The sequence below is a fragment of the Silurus aristotelis genome (genome assembly GCF_946808225.1).
Source record: "Silurus aristotelis genome assembly, chromosome: 9".
Taxonomy (NCBI): domain Eukaryota; kingdom Metazoa; phylum Chordata; class Actinopteri; order Siluriformes; family Siluridae; genus Silurus; species Silurus aristotelis.
Window position 1 is genome coordinate 14,632,649 of NC_139582.1, and position 18,401 is coordinate 14,651,049.

Sequence of the window (18,401 nt, forward strand, 5' to 3'; positions counted from 1 at the left end):
TCAGTGATTAGGTGTTTTGAAATGTAGGTTGGTGTTCAGGTGTGTAAGGTGTAGGTCAGTGTTTAGGTGTTTTACCATGTAGGTCAGTGTTTAGGTGTGGGTACGTGTTCAGGTGTAGTTCAGTGTTTAGATATTTTAAGGTGTAGGTTGGTGTTTCGGTGTAGGTTCGTGTTTAGGTGTTTTATGGTGTATGTTCAGTGATTAGGTGTTTTAAGGTGTAGGTTGGTGTTCAGGTGTGTAAAGTGTCAAGTCAAGTAAAGTCAACAAGCTTTTATTGTCATTTCAACCATATATAGCTGACGCTGTACACAGTAAAATGAAACAACATTCCTTCAGAAGCCTGGTTAACAGTGCTGCATAACAGTAGTGGATGTGAAGGATGGAAATCATAATGGATGTGAGGAAGCCGTTCCTCTGCTGCGAGTCTTTGAGCTGACAGAGCCCCAGGACAGGGCCCGCTGTATCCGCCAGCCCGAACGCTGAGTCCTAAATTTACCCTACACCCTACATCCCTACATTCACAATGTTTGGAAGTAGTTTGAGGCTTTACACTTAATATAGTGCACTATTACATAACAGAAAACACAGGGCTAAGGACTTATAAGTGTCACCACATAAAGTGCATTGTGTGCAACCTGGTGCAAACAGTGCAAGACAGACAGTGCAAAGACAACACAAGACAGTGCAAGAAAACACAAGACAGTGTAGGACAAATACACAAAACACGAAATAGCACCACCAATAAACCTGCTGTATATTACACAGTGCAGTGTGTAAAAGAGTATTGAGTACAGGAGTAAACATAAAAAAAATGCAAACAAGATAGTTTGTGCAAAAAAACAATAGCAGAATTCAATGTAGTAATGAAGTGATATAATATGGGCATGGATGTGTGAAGTGAGTAAGATTGAATGTTTGATTCCGGGTTGTACAGATCAGTCGCACAGTTGAGTGTGTGTGTGTGTGTGTGCATGAGTTTTAGTGCAGTTCTGTGTTGAGAAGCCTGATTGCTTGAGGGAAGAAATGTTAGACTGTTGCACAGTCTAGTTGTGTGTAGTTCAGGGTTTAGGAGTGTAATGTGTAAGTCGGTGTTCAGCTGTGCAAGGTGTACTTCAGGTGTGTAAGTCAGCGCTCAGGTGTACTTCAGGTGTGTAAGGTAATTCAGAATGTAAGGTGTAGGTTGTTGTCAAGAGAATGGTTGATGGTTTTAGCCATCAGAGCCATGGCGAATTAATGAACAATCTCCACAGAATGTGGCGTGCGTGTGTGCGCACGCGCGCGTTCTGCATGACGTCACCACGCTGCTATGACGTTGAGCGGAAGTTGTTTTCTGAGGAGAAGAAGCCCCGCCCTTCAGCCGCTGGAACACGTTAGGGTAAAGAAAGATGATGTCTGTGGTTGCGCGCGCGGGGCCGTTATCGCCCTATTTACAGGCCACGAGCTTCACCGTTCCCGGGCCGCTGAAGGCTCTCGCGCCCGGACTGGTGATGAAAAGTGAAAAGATTTTGCTGGATGTAAAGAAGCCGTTCCTCTGCCGCGAGTCTTTGAGCGGACAGAGCCCCAGGACAGGGCCCGCTGTATTCGTCAGCCTGAACGGTGAGTCCTAAATTTACCCTACATCCCTGCAGTCACAATATTTGAAAGTAGTTTGAGGCTTTACACTTGATATAGTGCACTATTAAATCCGCACACTGTGATTTCGACCACCGTCTCCGCGTCCTGGCTAAGCTAACTACTGTTACTCAAGGACACGCAGAATTACTTATTATTTTTTTACCATTCTTATGTTTTCGTTTACGTTTTTTGTTTATACATGTTTTTATCTATTCAAGAAGTATTTTTTGTTCGCCCGGCAATAATTGTAAATAATTATTTTTCTCTTTAGAAGCTGTGTCTGCTACTAGCATGGTAACGCTAGCGCGTTATATAAGTTATATACAGTACTGTCTTTTAGCTGACCCCACTTCTGCGCATGCGCACGGCAGGTATAATCCTGACACTGCTTTTCCTATTTTATTTAAATTAGTTCGGGAAATATTAACTTTTTTATTAAGTTTCTTAATGGTAACATTTTTCAAAATTAAAAATGTAGTGTGCTATTGATATTGCTGTTGTACTGTAGCAGGTGAACAATATTTGTTTCGCACTGTTCATTCATTAATACAGAGGCAGATTTAGAGTGACTCAAAACAAAAAAAATGAAAAATCTGAAAATAAAAGATGAGTAATCGTAGTTACATAATGGATAAAATAATGTTTGGTATTTAATACATAGAAAAGGTTTGTACAAGTTGGAAATAAATGATCATTAAAACCATCTAACCTTTGAAAGTACAGTAATCACCCGCTTTATTGAGGAATTGCATTTGTCGTAACTAATTTGTTCGGCTGATTTTCACAGTCACTCGCGGATAGTGCGATTATGTTGAAACAATGAAATTTATTAATAAACAAATATTCATTATAAAATTAAGTAAAATGTTAATACAGTACAATACTGTATGCATAAAATAGCATTTGGGGTTTACCGTGGTTTTGGAACGTAACCACCACGATAAATGGGGGATTACTGTCATTTGGTAGTGATATTAAACTATAGTATAAACGTAGTAATGGTAGATCTGTGTGTTTTGTGTTGTAGCAAGTGGCAGTGTGCGTTTCGCTCACACAGACATCAAGGTTCCTGATTTCTCTGATTATCGTCGTCCTGAAGTGATGGACCCAAAGAAGTCATCTCAAGAGAGCGGTGATGCCAGGAGAACATTCTCCTACCTGATCACAGGTTCCACAGCTGTCATGGGCGTTTATGCTGCCAAAACGGCTGTCACACAGTTCGTGTCCTCCATGAGTGCTTCGGCAGATGTTCTGGCCCTGTCCCAGATCGAGATCAAGCTGTCGGACATTCCCGAGGGCAAGAACATGACGTTTAAATGGAGAGGGAAGCCGCTGTTCGTGCGCCACCGCACAGAGAAAGAGATTGCTACCGAGGCTGACGTGGATCTGTCTCAGCTGCGTGACCCTCAGCACGACCAGGACCGTGTTCAGAAACCGTCGTGGGTCATCGTCATTGGAGTGTGCACTCACCTGGGCTGTGTTCCAATTGCCAACGCAGGTGACTATGGAGGGTACTACTGCCCATGTCACGGCTCGCACTACGACGCCTCGGGTCGCATCAGGAAAGGTCCGGCGCCGCTCAACCTGGAGGTTCCATATTATGAGTTTCCTGATGAAGACACAGTGGTGGTGGGCTGATGACATTAAGTTTGTGTGTACTTGTGTGTGTATCATGCTCGCCACTCTGTTCATGTGATAACTGTAAGTAATAAACCTATATTTTATTTCACACGGAGACTCCTTATACTGGTTATTCTTTAGTATTTCCTGTAAATGAGCCTCTCACATCTTAGACACACACAAAAACACCTACACGCATGTGGACATTTCTGCTTTTCCTGTGTAATAATAATAATAATATTGTAAATAACTTTGCTTCTGACTCCGTTTGTTAAATGTTACATATAACATCTTACATCTGTAGTCGTGCTAAATCAGTAAAACATACAAAATGGTGAAGGATGAATCTGATACCATCCTGAGACGTGCTGTGAGCTCTTACTGAGACATGCTGTGAGCAGGCTGAGGACCGGATCCTGGAGAGATTTCAGAAAGGTTTGTAGCGAGTTCAGAAACAGTGACGTCCTCACAGCTGAAGGGACGCTGCCTTTTGCATTTCACTCAGGGTTAACGCTTGTTCTGTTTTGTGCTCACGAGGTGCTACAAGGATGGATTTTACCTCGCATGTCTGACTGAGTTGTGCTGTACACAGTATATCCAAAAGAATGTACACCCCTGACTATCACACCCCTTTGTGCTTGGTAAACTTCACATTCCTGATTAAATCTTTGGTGTAATAATAAGCGCCACTGTTTTTGAAGGAAGTTTGTCTACTCGAATTAGGGGTGTGGGGTGGGCATTTGTGATAGTTCAGCTACATGGACTTTAGTGAGGTGGGTGATGTTGGGTGAGTTGACTGTTTACCCATATGAGGATGGGTTCCTTCTTGTGTCTGGTTCCTCTTCAAGTTTCTTCCTTATGCCGTCTTGTTTTTTTTTTTTCCAGGCCACAGTCACCATCGGCTTGCACATTAGGGACAAACTTACACTTATAAAGTAATTCTTGTTCATTCTATAACCCTTTATCTATAGCATTATTTGTGTTAAACTGCGTTGAGACAATGTTCATTGTTAAATGCGCTATACAAATAAAAATGAATTGAATTAAATTGTATTTCACTATCTTTTATGAAGACATTTGGTTTTTAACATTGCAGGTAAGATCAACTTGGTTACAGTACTTGTAGTTCATCATAGTCTTCTGAGCTGCTCGTTTCCTGATTAGCGTGTCAACAGTATGTGTGAACTTGTTCAGTGCAAACAAATCCACCTTTAATGCTGATAGAACTACACCAAAGTACAGCAAGCTTGACAAAAAGGAGCAAAAACATAAAATGAAAAAAAAATTGCTTTTAATCTCCTAGGGGAATGTATTCATATTTGATACATAGCTATAACCATGAAAATAATTTACATGGAATTCACATTTTGAAATTTGCTTATTATTTAATCCTTTTTGGGAAGCTAGAGATAAAATGATGAAAGAGAGAGACGCATACATCAAAATATTAACAAAACTGAACAGATGTAACCAAGTGCATGCTGTATCTTCTGTGAGAAGATAAAGATATCAGTGTGCGATCCTGCAGCCACTTCACTGGTATTAGACATGTTTGAAACGTAAGTCAGGTTACTATAGCAACCATCATTATTGAGTGTTCAAGATATTCCAGGCACAGAGAGGGTTCACTGATAAACATAATCATGTGTGCTTCAAAAGCATGGGAGTGCAAGGTAATGTGTATGAAATAAACATGTACGAGCTCTTTGCTTTAATGTTTTGAGGCAAAAATATACCAAAAGATTATTTTATCTTTTGATAACAGCTGCAGTTGATGCACCAGAAGACGTGTAAACCTGAGATTGACTGTTGTGTAGGTGTTTTGAAATATCATTTGAATTGACTCTCAACACTGTGCACAATTATTAGGCAAGTTGCATTTTTGAGGATAAATTTTGTTATTGTACAACTACAGTGCTCTTGGTCAATCCAAAATGTTAACAAACCCTCAAACCTGAACATTTAGGTAGTAAAAGTTTGGGCTTTCTTAAGAGAATATCTACATGTACACCATTATTAGGCAACTATAAGTGTGCAGAATTATTATGCAACTAAATGAAAAACAAAGATTTTTCCATCTCACTTGTTTACTTTCACCTGTTAAAGTGAGAATAATAAGCAAACTCAAAATTTACAAAAGAACATTTTAGAAATTTCAAAAAGAAAACATCAGTGACCAATAAAGCCACCCTTCTTTTCCATAACAGTCACAAGCCTTCCATTCACAGAGTCAGTCAGTTTCTTGATCTGGTCAGAATCAACCTTTTGTGCAGCCGCAACCACGGCCTCCCAGACACTGTTCAGAGAGGTGTACTGTTTACCTTCACTGTACATTTCCTGCTTAAGAAGGGCCCAAATGTTCTCAATAGGGTTTAATTCAGGTGAAGAAGGGGGCTATGTCATTATTTATTTTTTTTATCTTTAAGGCCTTTACTGGTCACGCAGTGGAGTACTTTGATGCATGTGATGGAGCGTTGTCTTGCAAAGTCTTCCTGAAAGATGCAGACTTTTTCCTGTACCACTGCTTAAAGAAAGTGTCTTCTAAAAAAATTGGCAGTAGGTCTGAGAGTTGATTTTGAGTCCATTTCAACCTGAAAAGGTCCAAATAGCTCATCTTTCATAATACAACCCCTGGCAAAAAGTATGGAATCACCCCTCTCAGAAGATGTTCATTCAAATGTTTAATTGTGTAGAAAAAAAAACAAGCACATATATGCCACAAAACAATTTTCACTCAACAATCCAAACTTCTGGCTGTATAAAACATCTGTATTTTTACAGATAAAACATAGGAAAAAAATATGGAATCACACAAATCTAAGGAAAATTATATGGAATCACCAAATAAAAACACTATTAGTACTTTGTTGCACCACCTCTGGCTATTATAACAGCTTGAATTCTCTGAGGCATGGATTTAACTAATGACAAACAGTATACTTCATCAATCTGTCTCTAGCTTTGTCTTATTGCAGTTGCCAGATCAGCCTTGCAGGTTGGAGCCTTGTCGTGGACCATTTTCTTTAATTTCCACCACAGATTTTCAATTGGATTGAGGTCCGGACTATTTGCAGGCCATGCCATTGACATTATATGTCTTTCCTGTAGGAATGTTTTCACAGATTTTGCCCTATGGCACGATGCATTATCATCCTGAAAAATGATGCCACCATCACCAAACATCCTTTCAATTGATGGAATAAGAAAAGTGTCCAAAATCTCAACATAAACTTGTGCATTTATAGAAGATGTAATGACTGTCATCTCTCCCATACCTTTACCTGACATACAACCCCATATCAATAATGATTGTGGAAATTTGCATGTTTTCTTCAGGCAGTTGTCTTTATAAATTTCATTGGAACGGCACCAAACAAAAGTTCCAGCATAATCACCCTGCCCAATGCAGATTCGTGATTCATCACTGAATATAACTCTCATCCAGTCATCCACAGTCCAAGATTGTCTTTATTTAGCCCACTGAAACCTTGTTTTTTTCTGTTTAGATGTTAATGATGGTTTTCGTTTGGCTTTTCTGTATGTAAATCCTATTCCTTTTAGGCGATTTCTTACAGTCCGGTCACAGACATTGACTCCACTTTCTGCCCATTTGTTCCTCATTTGTTTTGTTGTGCATTTTCTGTTTTCAAGGCATATTGCTTTAAGTTTTCTGTCTTGGTGGTTTGATGTCTTTCTTGGTCTACCAGTACGCTTCCCTTTTACAACCTTTCCATTTGATTTGTACTTGGTCCAGATTTTAGACACAGCTGACTGGGAACAACCAACATCTTTTGCAACATTCCGTGAAGATTTACCTTCTTCGAGAAGTTTGATAATCCTCTCCTTTGTTTCAACTGACATCTCTCGTGTTGGAGCCATGAGTTATGTCAATCATCTTGGTTCAACACGTCACTAATGTGTGCAAGCACTCTTTTTTAACTGCAGAATAATTAGCAGTTGTAATCAGATACAGGTGTTTGTTTTAGAAATGCAAAGTGCATGGTGATTCCATATAATTTTCCTCAGATTTGTGTGATTCCATATTTTTTTCCTCTGTTTGATCTGTAAAAACAGTTGTAATTGACTATAGTTATCTTTCTTTGTTTTGTTTTTTAAGTGTTTTATACAGCCAGAAGTTTGGATTGTTGAGTGAAAATTGTTTTGTGGCATATATGTGCTTTTTTTTTTTCTACACAATTAAACATTTGAATGAACATCTTCTGAGAGGGGTGATTCCATACTTTTTGCCAGGGGTTGTACCTGCCCATACCAGTACCCCACCTCCACCTTGCTGGCATCGAAGTGTCAGAGTCGAAGTGGAGCTCTGTGCCCGTTACTGATCCAACCACGGGCCCATCCATCTGGTCTGTCCAGAGTCACTCTCATCTCATCAGTCCACAAAACCTTTAAAAAAAATCTGTCTTCAGATATTTCTTGGCCCATTCTTGACGTTTCAACTTATGTGTCTTGTTCAGAGGTGGTCGGGTTTCAGCCTTTCTTACCTTGGCCATGTCTCTGAGAACAGAACACCTCGTACTTCTTGACACTCCAGGTCGTTTGCAGTTGTGGAATATGGCAGCACTGGAGGATAATGGGTTCCTGGTAGCTTTATGTTTAATTCTTCTTAAATCTTTGGCGGTTAATTTGAGTCTTTTCATCTCATTCGTTTCTTGGGCCTATTTTTCCTGAGGAGAAGAATCTGCCTAATAATTATGCACACCTTGATGTAGGGTGTTAATCTCCTTCGGCCACACCCTCCATCATTAAACAAATACACATCACCTGATATGCATTAAATCCATTAAGCATTCAAGTTTATTCAGCTTGGACTTGAAAAATTATGGATAGAATGATGATATGGTAAAAAATAATCACTTGCCTAATAATTGTGTAGAAGCGCTGTCCCTTTTTCACCATTTCATGTTATTGTTTCAGCCAGTGCTCTCTCACCGTTCTACTTTTTCCCCACAGCTTGTCATGTGACAGAGAAAGCACAACGCATAACCGCCTCAACTCTAAAATTTATCTCTGCTGCAACAATACGCTAACACTGGAGACTCCTTCCATACATGTTAATAATGCATTGTAAATAAAGTCCACCATATTACCAGATATGTGCAGTGGAGGACAGGACAGGGTGATTTGTTATTTGGAGAGAGACAACTGTGTGTGTGTGTGTGTGTGTGTGTGTGTGTGTGTGTGTGTGTGTGTGTGTGTGTGTGTGTGTGTGTGTGTGTGTGAGTGTGAGAGATGGCTGGGCTGGTATCAAATGATGCAGACTAGTTTCAAATGGTAAAACAAGAACCGAGGGATGTATGATTATTCTCTGCTCCTCCCTAATCTTGCACGTGCGAATAGGTGAATATTATGGATTCATTCGTCCCATTAAGGTAAATTGAACCTGCTTTTCATATCTGACTGCAACTGGATGGTTCAGAGCACCACACACACACACCATGCAGAGCCATCCTGAGCACAGTCCTCATGCGAACAACCCCTCTTTCATGTTGAAAACACACTCCTACACATTCATACACACTGTCTGACTCCAGTTCAAAAGTTTACACCCCTTAGATTTCTGCACTATTTTTCAGAAGTGTGTCTGGTTTAGGGAGAATAAGAATGTGTGTAATTATGAAAAGATGAGATTCTAGTTTGGGTGAGATTGTGCCTTATGGCTGATAACCTTAGATTCCTGTTCTTGGCTGACCGATGTGGAACCTGATGTGGTCTTCTCCTGTTGTAGCTCATTGACCTCATGAGAGCTGCATGGTGAGATGCTTTTCTGTTCACAACAGTTAAAAATTGTTTCCAGTTATTATACCCCTCTGGTATCTCAAGCCAATCTGGCCATTCCCATCTAACCTTTCATTGTTTTTTGTTCACCATTCTATGTAAACTTTAGAGACCTCTAATCCATGAAGATGAGCAGTCTCTGAAATACTTAAATAGTATCTTCTGGCAACAAACAGAAATACTGTTTTAATTACAAAAAAGTAATTAAATTATTGTGATGTCTTTAATTAATATTTTAATAATACACTCATTCACTTTAACAGTAATTGGCAGATGCCCTTATGAGCAATATACATTTAGCTGATTCATACAACTGAGCAGCTATGTGCTTAAGGGCCTTGCTCAGGGGCCCAAGAGTGGGAGGTAGTGTGACTGGGATTTGAACTCATAACCTATGGAGCCAAAGTCCCCCTCTTTATAATTGCATAATTGTGTACAACAGGGATGGTAAGATTCACTACCTAAAGACAGGTGCAGAAGTTTCACTGAGCGCTAAAGAAATCTCATGTTTGCAGGAATGGCCTCTAAAGACTGTACAACTAAATATTAGGCGAAAGGTTCCATTATTATTTGTTCATGCTTTTTTTAATTTGTTTTATTTTTTTTTATATTCTGTTGATATAAATGCTAATTACTTTTATCTGTTTTAAATGGTTTCAGAGATGCTTGTGGTTCTTATTGTGGAGGAGTGCCAACAAATTTTTTAATGTCTGTATATTAATATATTTTTTTTCTCCTCACTGCTTAGAGTTCGTATGTTTATTTTTACACACAAAATTTGCATTCTTGTCAGTGATCAGACCCGCTTACGTAGCTAATTAACCTCAGCATTAGCATTAGCACCCTTATCATCTGGGTTTGCTGTTTACTGCCCTGCTCATTTCTCTGGATCTGATATACCCTCTGTGTGCAATTTACATTAATTTATGTATTCTTGTCCTGTGTGTGTTCACACGCTGACATAAGCTTCACACAGTTCTTGCGATTAGTGATTATAGAAGTCAGAAAGCTGCTGATTCACAGTGGAGCAGTATCTACAACAAACACCACCAGCTGAAACTGTAGAATGTGAAATTGAGGTCAGAGGTCAGGTTCAGCTGTGATGCGGGGCCCCTGAAGCAGACAGGGTTAAGAGTCTTGCTAAAACCTCTGTCCTTCTGATCACTAACCCAGATCTGTAACCACTGGGACACAATTTTTTTAATGAAACTCTACTCTTCATTATCCTTCATTTAGAAAATTTCCAGACCTCCACATCCCTCTGCTCAGAGTGTAGTGAGCTTAAACAGAAACAGGTAAATATTCCTAATGCCATCTGTGTGTTGTGTTAACCAATCAAGAGTAAGCATTTGGAATTACAAACCCGATTTCAAAAAAGTTGGGACACTGTACAAATTGTGAATAAAAACAGAATGCAATGATGTGGAAGTTTTAAATTTCAATATTTTATTCAGAATACAAAATAGATGACATAACAAATGTTTAAAATGAGAAAATGTATCATTTTAAGGAAAAAATAATTTGATTTTAAATTTCATGACAACACGTCTCAAAAAAGTTGGGACAGGCCATGTTAACCACTGTGTGGCATCCCCTCTTCTTTTTATAACAGTCTGCAAATGTCTGGGGACTGAGGAGACAAGATGCTCAAAATTAGGAATAGGAATGTTGTCCCATTCTTGTCTAATACAGGCTTCTAGTTGTTCAACTGTCTTAGGTCTTCTTTGTCGCATCTTCCTCTTTATAATGCGCCAAATGTTTTCTATGGGTGAAAGATCTGGACTGCAGGCTAGCCATTTTAGTACGTGGATCCTTTTTCTATGCAGCCATGATGTTGTAATTAAGAGATAAGATAAGATATACCTTTATTCATCCCACAGTGGGGAAATTTCTCTGTTACAGCAGCAAAGAAAAAATAAATGCAAATATATAAAAGAATAGACACATACTATAGTATATAGTGTATATATACACAACACAATGTATAAATACAAATAAGGAAAAAAAGAGTGACCACTAGTAATTGGTTACGCACGTATTGCAGGTAATATTGCACACAGGTAATATTGCACGTATTGCAGGTAATATTGCACACAGGTAGTATTTGATGCAGTATGTGGTCTGGCGTTGTCATGTTGGGAAATGCAAGGTCTTCCCTGAAAGAGACGACATCTGGATGAGAGCATATGTTGTTCTAGAACTTGGATATACCTTTTAGCATTGATGGTGCCTTTCCAAATGTGTAAGCTGCCCATGCCACTCGCCTTCATGCAACCCTATACCATCAGAGATGCAGGCTTTTAAATTGAGCGCTGATAACAACTTGGGTTGTCCTGATCCTCTTTAGTCTGAGTTTTCCAAAAAGAACTTTGAATTTTGATTTGTCTGACCACAGAACAGTTTTCCACTTTGCCACAATCAATTTTAAATGAGCCTTGGCCCAGAGAAAAACGCCTGCGCTTCTGGATCATGTTTAGATATGGCTTCATTTTTGACCTATAGAGTTTTAGCCGGCAACGACAAATGACAATGTTTTCTGGCAATATTCCTGAGCCTATGTTGTGATTTCCATTACAATAGCATTCCTGTATGTGATGCAGTGCCGTCTAAGTGCCCGAAGATCACGGGCATTCAGTATGGTTTTCCGGCCTTAACCCTTGCGGACAGATATCGTTCCAGTTTCTCTGAATCTTTGGATGATGAAATGCACTGTAGATGATGATAACTTTAAACTTCAACATTTTTCCCTGAGAAATTTTTTGGAATTTGTAGCTCTCATGAAATTTCAAAATGTCTCACTTTCAACATTTGATATATTTTATTCACAATAGAATATAGATAACAGATAGTTATCTAATACAGTAAGGAAAATAAGTATTTGAACACCCTGCTATTTTGCAAGTTCTCCCACTTAGAAATCATGGAGGGGTCTGAAATTGTCATCGTAGGTGCATGTCCACTGTGAGAGACAAAATAAAATCCAGAAATCACAATATATGATTTTTAAACTATTTATTTGTATGATACAGCTGCAAATAAGTATTTGAACACATGTCTATCAGCTAGAATTCTGACCCTCAAAGACCTGTTAGTCTGCCTTTAAAATGTCCACCCCATACAATCAGTAAGAATCCAACTACTAACATGGCCAGGACCAAAGAGCTGTCCAAAGACACTAGAGACAAAATTGTACACCTCCACAAGGCTGGAAAGGGCTACGGGGTAATTGCCAAGCAGCTTGGTGTAAAAGGGTCCACTGTTGGAGCAATCATTAGAAAATGGAAGAAGCTAAACATGACTGTCAATCTCCCTCGGACTGGGGCTCCATACAAGATCTCACCTCGTGGGGTCTCAATGATCCTAAGAAAGGTGAGAAATCAGCCTAGAACTACACAGGAGGAGCTGGTCAATGACCTGAAAAGAGCTGGGACCACCGTTTCCAAGGTTACTGTTGGAAATACACTAAGACGTCATGGTTTGACAGCATGCATGGCACGGAAGGTTCCCCTGCTTAAACCAGCACATGTCCAGGCATGTCTTAAGTTTGCCAATGACCATTTGGATGATCCAGAGGAGTCATGGGAGAAAGTCATGTGGTCAGATGAGACCAAAATAGAACTTTTGGGTCATAATTCCACTAAACGTGTTTGAAGGAAGAAGAATGATGAGTACCATCCCAAGAACACCATCCCTACTGTGAAGCATGGGGGTGGTAGCATCATGCTTGGGGGTGTTTTTCTGCACATGGGACAGGGCGACTGCACTGTATTAAGGAGAGGATGACCGGGGCCATGCATTGCGAGATTTTGGGGAAAAACCTCCTTCCCTCAGTTAGAGCATTGAAGATGGGTCGAGGCTGGGTCTTCCAACATGACAATGACCCGAAGCACACAGCCAGGATAACCAAGGAGTGGCTCTGTAAGAAGCATATCAAGGTTATGGCATTGCCTATCCAGTCTCCAGACCTAAACCCAATAGAGAATCTTTGGAGGGAGCTCAAACTCCGTGTTTCTCAGTGACAGGCCAGAAAACTGACTGATCTAGAGAAGATCTGTGTGGAGGAGTGGGCCAAAATCCCTCCTGCAGTGTGTGCAAACCTGGTGAAAAACTACAGGAAACGTTTGACCTCTGTAATTGCAAACAAAGGCTACTGTACCAAATATTAACATTGACTTTCTCAGGTGTTCAAATACTTATTTGCAGCTGTATCATACAAATAAATAGTTAAAAAAATCATACATTGTGATTTCTGTTTTTTTTTTTTTTTTTTTTTTAGATTTTGTCTCTCACAGTGGACATGCACCTACGATGACAATTTCAGACCCCTCCATGATTTCTAAGTGGGAGAACTTGCAAAATAGCAGGGTGTTCAAATACTTATTTTCCTCACTGTATATAGAATATAGATAGTGTTTGCATGACTGGACAGAGCTGGACACAATTAGATAATAAAAACTGAATTTATTTATTTGCTCCTTGTCAGGAAGATCTGATCTGTGTTCTTCTATAACAGTGAAAATAGATGATTAGAATACAGTGCAGTGTTTTTTTCTGTCATTTTTCTTGCTGTTTTATGACTGTCATTTCTTCCAATTGAAATTGTTGAATTGGATTTATACAGTTAAACATTTGAAAGCAAATTAATCTAACAGTTTTTTGTTCTGGACAGGTAATCAGGGTGCACAAACTTATAGACAGTGAAGTGGTGCTGTTGTTGAATGAGATTAACATACACATCTGTGACAGATGTGCTCGCTTAATTAAAATATCACTCACATAGAAAATTAAACTTCATTTTGATTTCACACTTAGCAGAGATGCTTATCACACACACACACACACACACACACACACACACACACACACACACACACACACACAAACACACACACACACACACACACACACACACACACACACACACACACACACACACACACACACACACAAACACACACACTCAAAGGAAGCGCTTCACCTCTGAAAAAGAACTATGCTGCTTAGTGGTGTAAAGCTTGTCTGGCTGAGGAAAAGGAAAGATGAAGGACAAATGAAAGTAAAGGAAATAAACTGTGTAAAAGGTTAAATCCAAATTTAAAACAAAGTCTTATGAGTTACTGCAATCATGTGACTTGATCACACTGAGTCATTATTAATGTCAATAACCTTTATAATTATATGGCACATACATTTATAAGGCCCATGTGATGGAGTAATCACACCACATGTAAATCATTTCTGTTCCTATTTAGACAGATGACAAACTGGTCACTTTGTACACTTTCATTGTAATAATAACAGTATATATACACACACACAGCTGTAACAGTTTAAATGTCAACAGTTAACATGTTAATAATTTTGTGTTGTGAATTCTTCACACTTGGTGGATTTATGCTGTGCTGCTGATTCCTTCTCAGCTCCACTTCTGTCATTTTCTGCTTTCACAAAACTCCAAATATACAAAGTATGCACTTCATCACTTATTTACTTTGTCGCTAATTCCAGTTATTTAGTAATTAAGCTGCTGTAACAACAAACCAACTTTTCAGATACATAAAAGCACACACAACACCATATTTCTACATTCCTGACCTATGGCACAACTTTTTAACATTTTAATGTTAAACAGAAACAGGTGTGGATATGGTGGATAGTGATGAGTCTCCAAATAATGTTCATCATATAAGCTACAAACCTGGTTTCCTGGTGGTCTAGTGGTTAGGATGCGGCGCTCTCACCGCTGTGGCCCGGGTTCGATCCCCGGTCAGTGCACTTACCACAGCCTTTAGGGTTGCACAAGCCTTAGTGGTCCCAAGCCCAGATAAATGGGGAGGGTTGCGTTAGGAAGTGCATTCAGCGTAAAAACGTGCCAAATCAAACATGCGGATGATCCGCTGTGGCGACCCCTAATGGGAGAAGCCGAAAGAAAGTTATATAAGCTACAAACTTCTCTTCAGATCTCCTCCATATCTTCTTCTTTCAGCTGCTCCCATTAGGGGTCGCCACAGCGGATCATCCGTCTCCATACCACCCTGTCCTCTACATCTGGTTAACCCGGGCCTCGACCGATCCGGTATGAAATTCTCATTTGTGATCCGCATATTTGATTTGGCACATGTTTTACGCTGGATGCCCTTCCTAACGCAACCCTCCCCATTTACCCGGGCTTGGGACCGGCACTAAGAGTGCACTGGCTTGTGCCCCCCTAATGGCTGGGTTCAGATCTCCTCCATATAAAGATGGGATTTACAGACATAAGCAGTTTGTGAGCGGAACCGTTGAAGAAGGAAGCCGAGATGGTGATCCTGCATGCTAAAACTCTGTGGGATTATCTCTCGTAGCTATATCTGAAAGATATTCAAGATTTTATAGAGAAGGATTCTCAGTTTTATTTAGTTTTTTTAAGCAGTTCAGCTGGATGACCACTGACTCAACACTTTCTACTGATGATTGATTGCTTTTTTGTTGAATTCATTTTATCTTTATCTGTGCAGATCTGTCTCTGTGAGCTTCAATCTCTCTTACTGTGTGTCACACACATACAGTGGGTACGGAAAGTATTCAGACCCCCTTAAATTTTTCACTCTTTGTTATATTGCAGCCATTTGCTAAAATCATTTAAGTTCATTCTTCTTCCTCATGAATGTACACACAGCTCCCCATACTGACAGAAAAACACAGAATTGTTGACCTTTTTGCAGATTTATTAAAAAAGAAAAACTGAAATATCACATGGTCCTAAGTATTCAGACCCTTTGCTGTGACACTCAGGTGCTCTCCATTTCTTCTGATCATCCTTGAGATGGTTCTACACCTTCATTTGAGTCCAGAAATTTTTGATTATACTGATTGGACTTGATTAGGAAAGCCACACACCTGTCTATATAAGACCTTACAGATCACAATGCATGTCAGAGCAAATGAGAATCATTAAGGTCAAAGGAACTGCCTGAAGAGCTCAGAGACAGAATTGTGGCAAGGCACAGATCTGGCCAAGGTTCCAAAAAAATTTCTGCTGCACTTAAGGTTCCTAAGAGCACAGTGGCCTCCATAATCCTCAAATGGAAGACGTTTGGGACGACCAGAACCATTCCTAGAGCTGGCCGACCGGCCAAACTGAGCTATCGGGGGAGAAGAGCCTTGGTGAGAGAGGTAAAGAAGAACCCAAAGATCACTGTGGCTGAGCTCCAGAGATGCAGTCGGGAGATGGGAGAAAGTTGTAGAAAGTCGACCATCACTGCAGCCCTTCACCAGTGGGGCTTTATAGCAGAGTGGCCCGACGGAAGCCTCTCCTCAGTGCAGGACACATGAAAACCCACATGGAGTTCTCCAAGATGGTGAGAAATAAGATTCTCTGGTCTGATGAGACCAAGATAGAACTTTTTGGCCTTAATTCTAAGCGGTATGTGTGGATAAAACCAGGCACTGCTCATCACCTGTTCAGTACAGTCTCAACAATGAAGCATGGTGGTGGCAGCATCATGCTGTGGGGGTGTTTTTCAGCTGCAGGGACAGGACAACTGGTTGCAATCAAGGGAAAGATGAATGCAGCCAAGCACAGGGATATCCTGGACGAAAACCTTCTACAGAGTGCTTTGGACCTCAGACTGGGCTGACGGTTTACCTTCCAACATGACAATGACCCTAAGCACACAGCTAAAATAACGATGGAGTGGCTTCACAACAACTCTGTGACTGTTCTTGAATGGCCCAGCCAGAGCAATGACTTAAACCCAATTGAGCATCTCTGGAGAGACCTAAAAATAGCTTTCCACCAACGTTTACCGTCCAACCTGACAGAACTGGAGAGGATCTGCAAGGAGGAATGGCAGAGGATCCCCAAATCCAGGTGTGAAAGACTTGTTGCATCTTTCCCAAAAAGACTCCTGGCTGTATTAGATCAAAAGGGGGCTTCTACCAAATACTGAGCAAAGGGTCTGAATACTTAGGACCATGTGATATTTTAGTTTTTCTTTTTTAATAAATCTGCAACAGTGTCAACAATTCTGTGTTTTTCTGCCAATATAGGGTGCTATGTGTACATTCATGAGGAAAAGAAATGAACTTAAATGATTTTAGCAAATGGCTGCAAAATAAAAAATAGTGAAAAATTTAAGGGGGTCTGAATACTTTCCGTACCCACTGTATGTCTCTTTCCCACAGTGATGATGGTTTGTTTTATAAACAGGAATGAAGTTAAATTTACCATCCAAATGTACCACTTACCATCACTGAAATGCAAATCTGTTTTAAATTGGTTTATTTATGGCCGTAATGGCAGCTCAGATACAGCGGAGTGCCCTCTGACCCCCTATCTGTCTGATGTGCACGGATGTAAATGAAAATGTGCTGCGGATCAAGGCGGCTGCATTTCCTACATTACAATCGCTGGACGAGAAATCGTTTTATTTTAAGATGGGAAAAAATTGGCGTGTGAGGGTTTTGAGTGTCAGTGAGACGAGATGACCATCAACTCATTTGATGTGGAGACACCCTGTTTCACCGCACTTAATCAACACATCAAACCTCAATCATCAATCCACATGTGCGCACACACACACACACACGCACACTACACATTACACAACAGTTATACCAAAGGTGATTTAAATAATCTTTTCAGTAGTGCTATAATCACACACACACACACACACACACACACACACACACACACACTAAACCACAGCTGAACACGTAAGACATGTAAGACTGAATTGGTTTAGCATCTTTCATCACTTTCCTCACCAAAACACACACTTCAGGCAGATCTTTCAGAACTGAGCTTGATTGCTGCAGTGCATTTCCACAGACCAAGCAAAGCTGCAAAGGCCTTTCTGGAGTCACATAGTTTTTCCTAACACAACACAACACAGCACAATGTATAGGTTAAAAAAGGAATAAGGTTTACTTATTCCATTAGACCACATATGGATGTCTTTGAAAGATCCGTACATTTCCAGAGAGCTGCTGAATTCTCATGCTTAGTTGTTGCCTTGCAGCAAGATGGAGATATGTGGATGGTTTTGAACATAAATGATTTTTCAGTTCTCAATTTTTCTGTCACACCACTCAAGATCTTTGAAGTGTGGTACTCTGAGGCTCTGGTGATGTGATTTTTGATGGATGGAATGCAATATTTAGGTTATCTTTAATAAAAACATTGGGTAGGTTTGTTGGAGTTCTGCTCCTGCTTGCTGCTCAGTTGAACGGGTTCCTGAGACATGGCATGATAAAATAAAAACCCGATTCCTGAAAAGTATGGACACTATACAAATTGTGAATAAAAAAGAGATGCAATAATTTACAAATCTCAAACTTTTTATTCATATTCATAAATATTTTATTCACAATAGAATATAGATGACACA

The 18,401-nt window shown here is 39.9% G+C and overlaps 2 protein-coding genes and 1 long non-coding RNA gene across 3 annotated transcripts in view; 1 reads left to right on the plus strand and 2 right to left on the minus strand.

Annotated features, from left to right (window-relative positions):
- LOC310731373 (uncharacterized protein) overlaps nt 1–18,401 on the minus strand; it is a 137,654-nt gene that overhangs the window by 22,998 nt on the left and 96,255 nt on the right. The gene's annotated exons all lie outside the window — the stretch shown is intronic.
- The window catches only part of LOC310731403, a 136,990-nt gene that overhangs the window by 11,260 nt on the left and 107,329 nt on the right, over nt 1–18,401 (minus strand). The gene's annotated exons all lie outside the window — the stretch shown is intronic.
- Nucleotides 1,295–3,343, plus strand: uqcrfs1 (ubiquinol-cytochrome c reductase, Rieske iron-sulfur polypeptide 1). The gene is made up of 2 exons (XM_083550960.1): nt 1,295–1,596; nt 2,642–3,343. The coding sequence occupies exons 1-2, from the start codon at nt 1,386–1,388 to the stop codon at nt 3,250–3,252; spliced, it is 822 nt and encodes a 273-aa protein (XP_083407086.1). The 5' UTR covers nt 1,295–1,385; the 3' UTR covers nt 3,253–3,343.

Bases quoted from the DNA above. Each gene is read 5' to 3' on its own strand.
- uqcrfs1 (XM_083550960.1), top strand. From the start codon at position 1,386: ATGATGTCTGTGGTTGCGCGCGCGGGGCCGTTATCGCCCTATTTACAG. The intron at 1,597-2,641 runs GTGAGTCCTAAA...TTTGTGTTGTAG, and splicing joins TGTATTCGTCAGCCTGAACG to CAAGTGGCAGTGTGCGTTTC.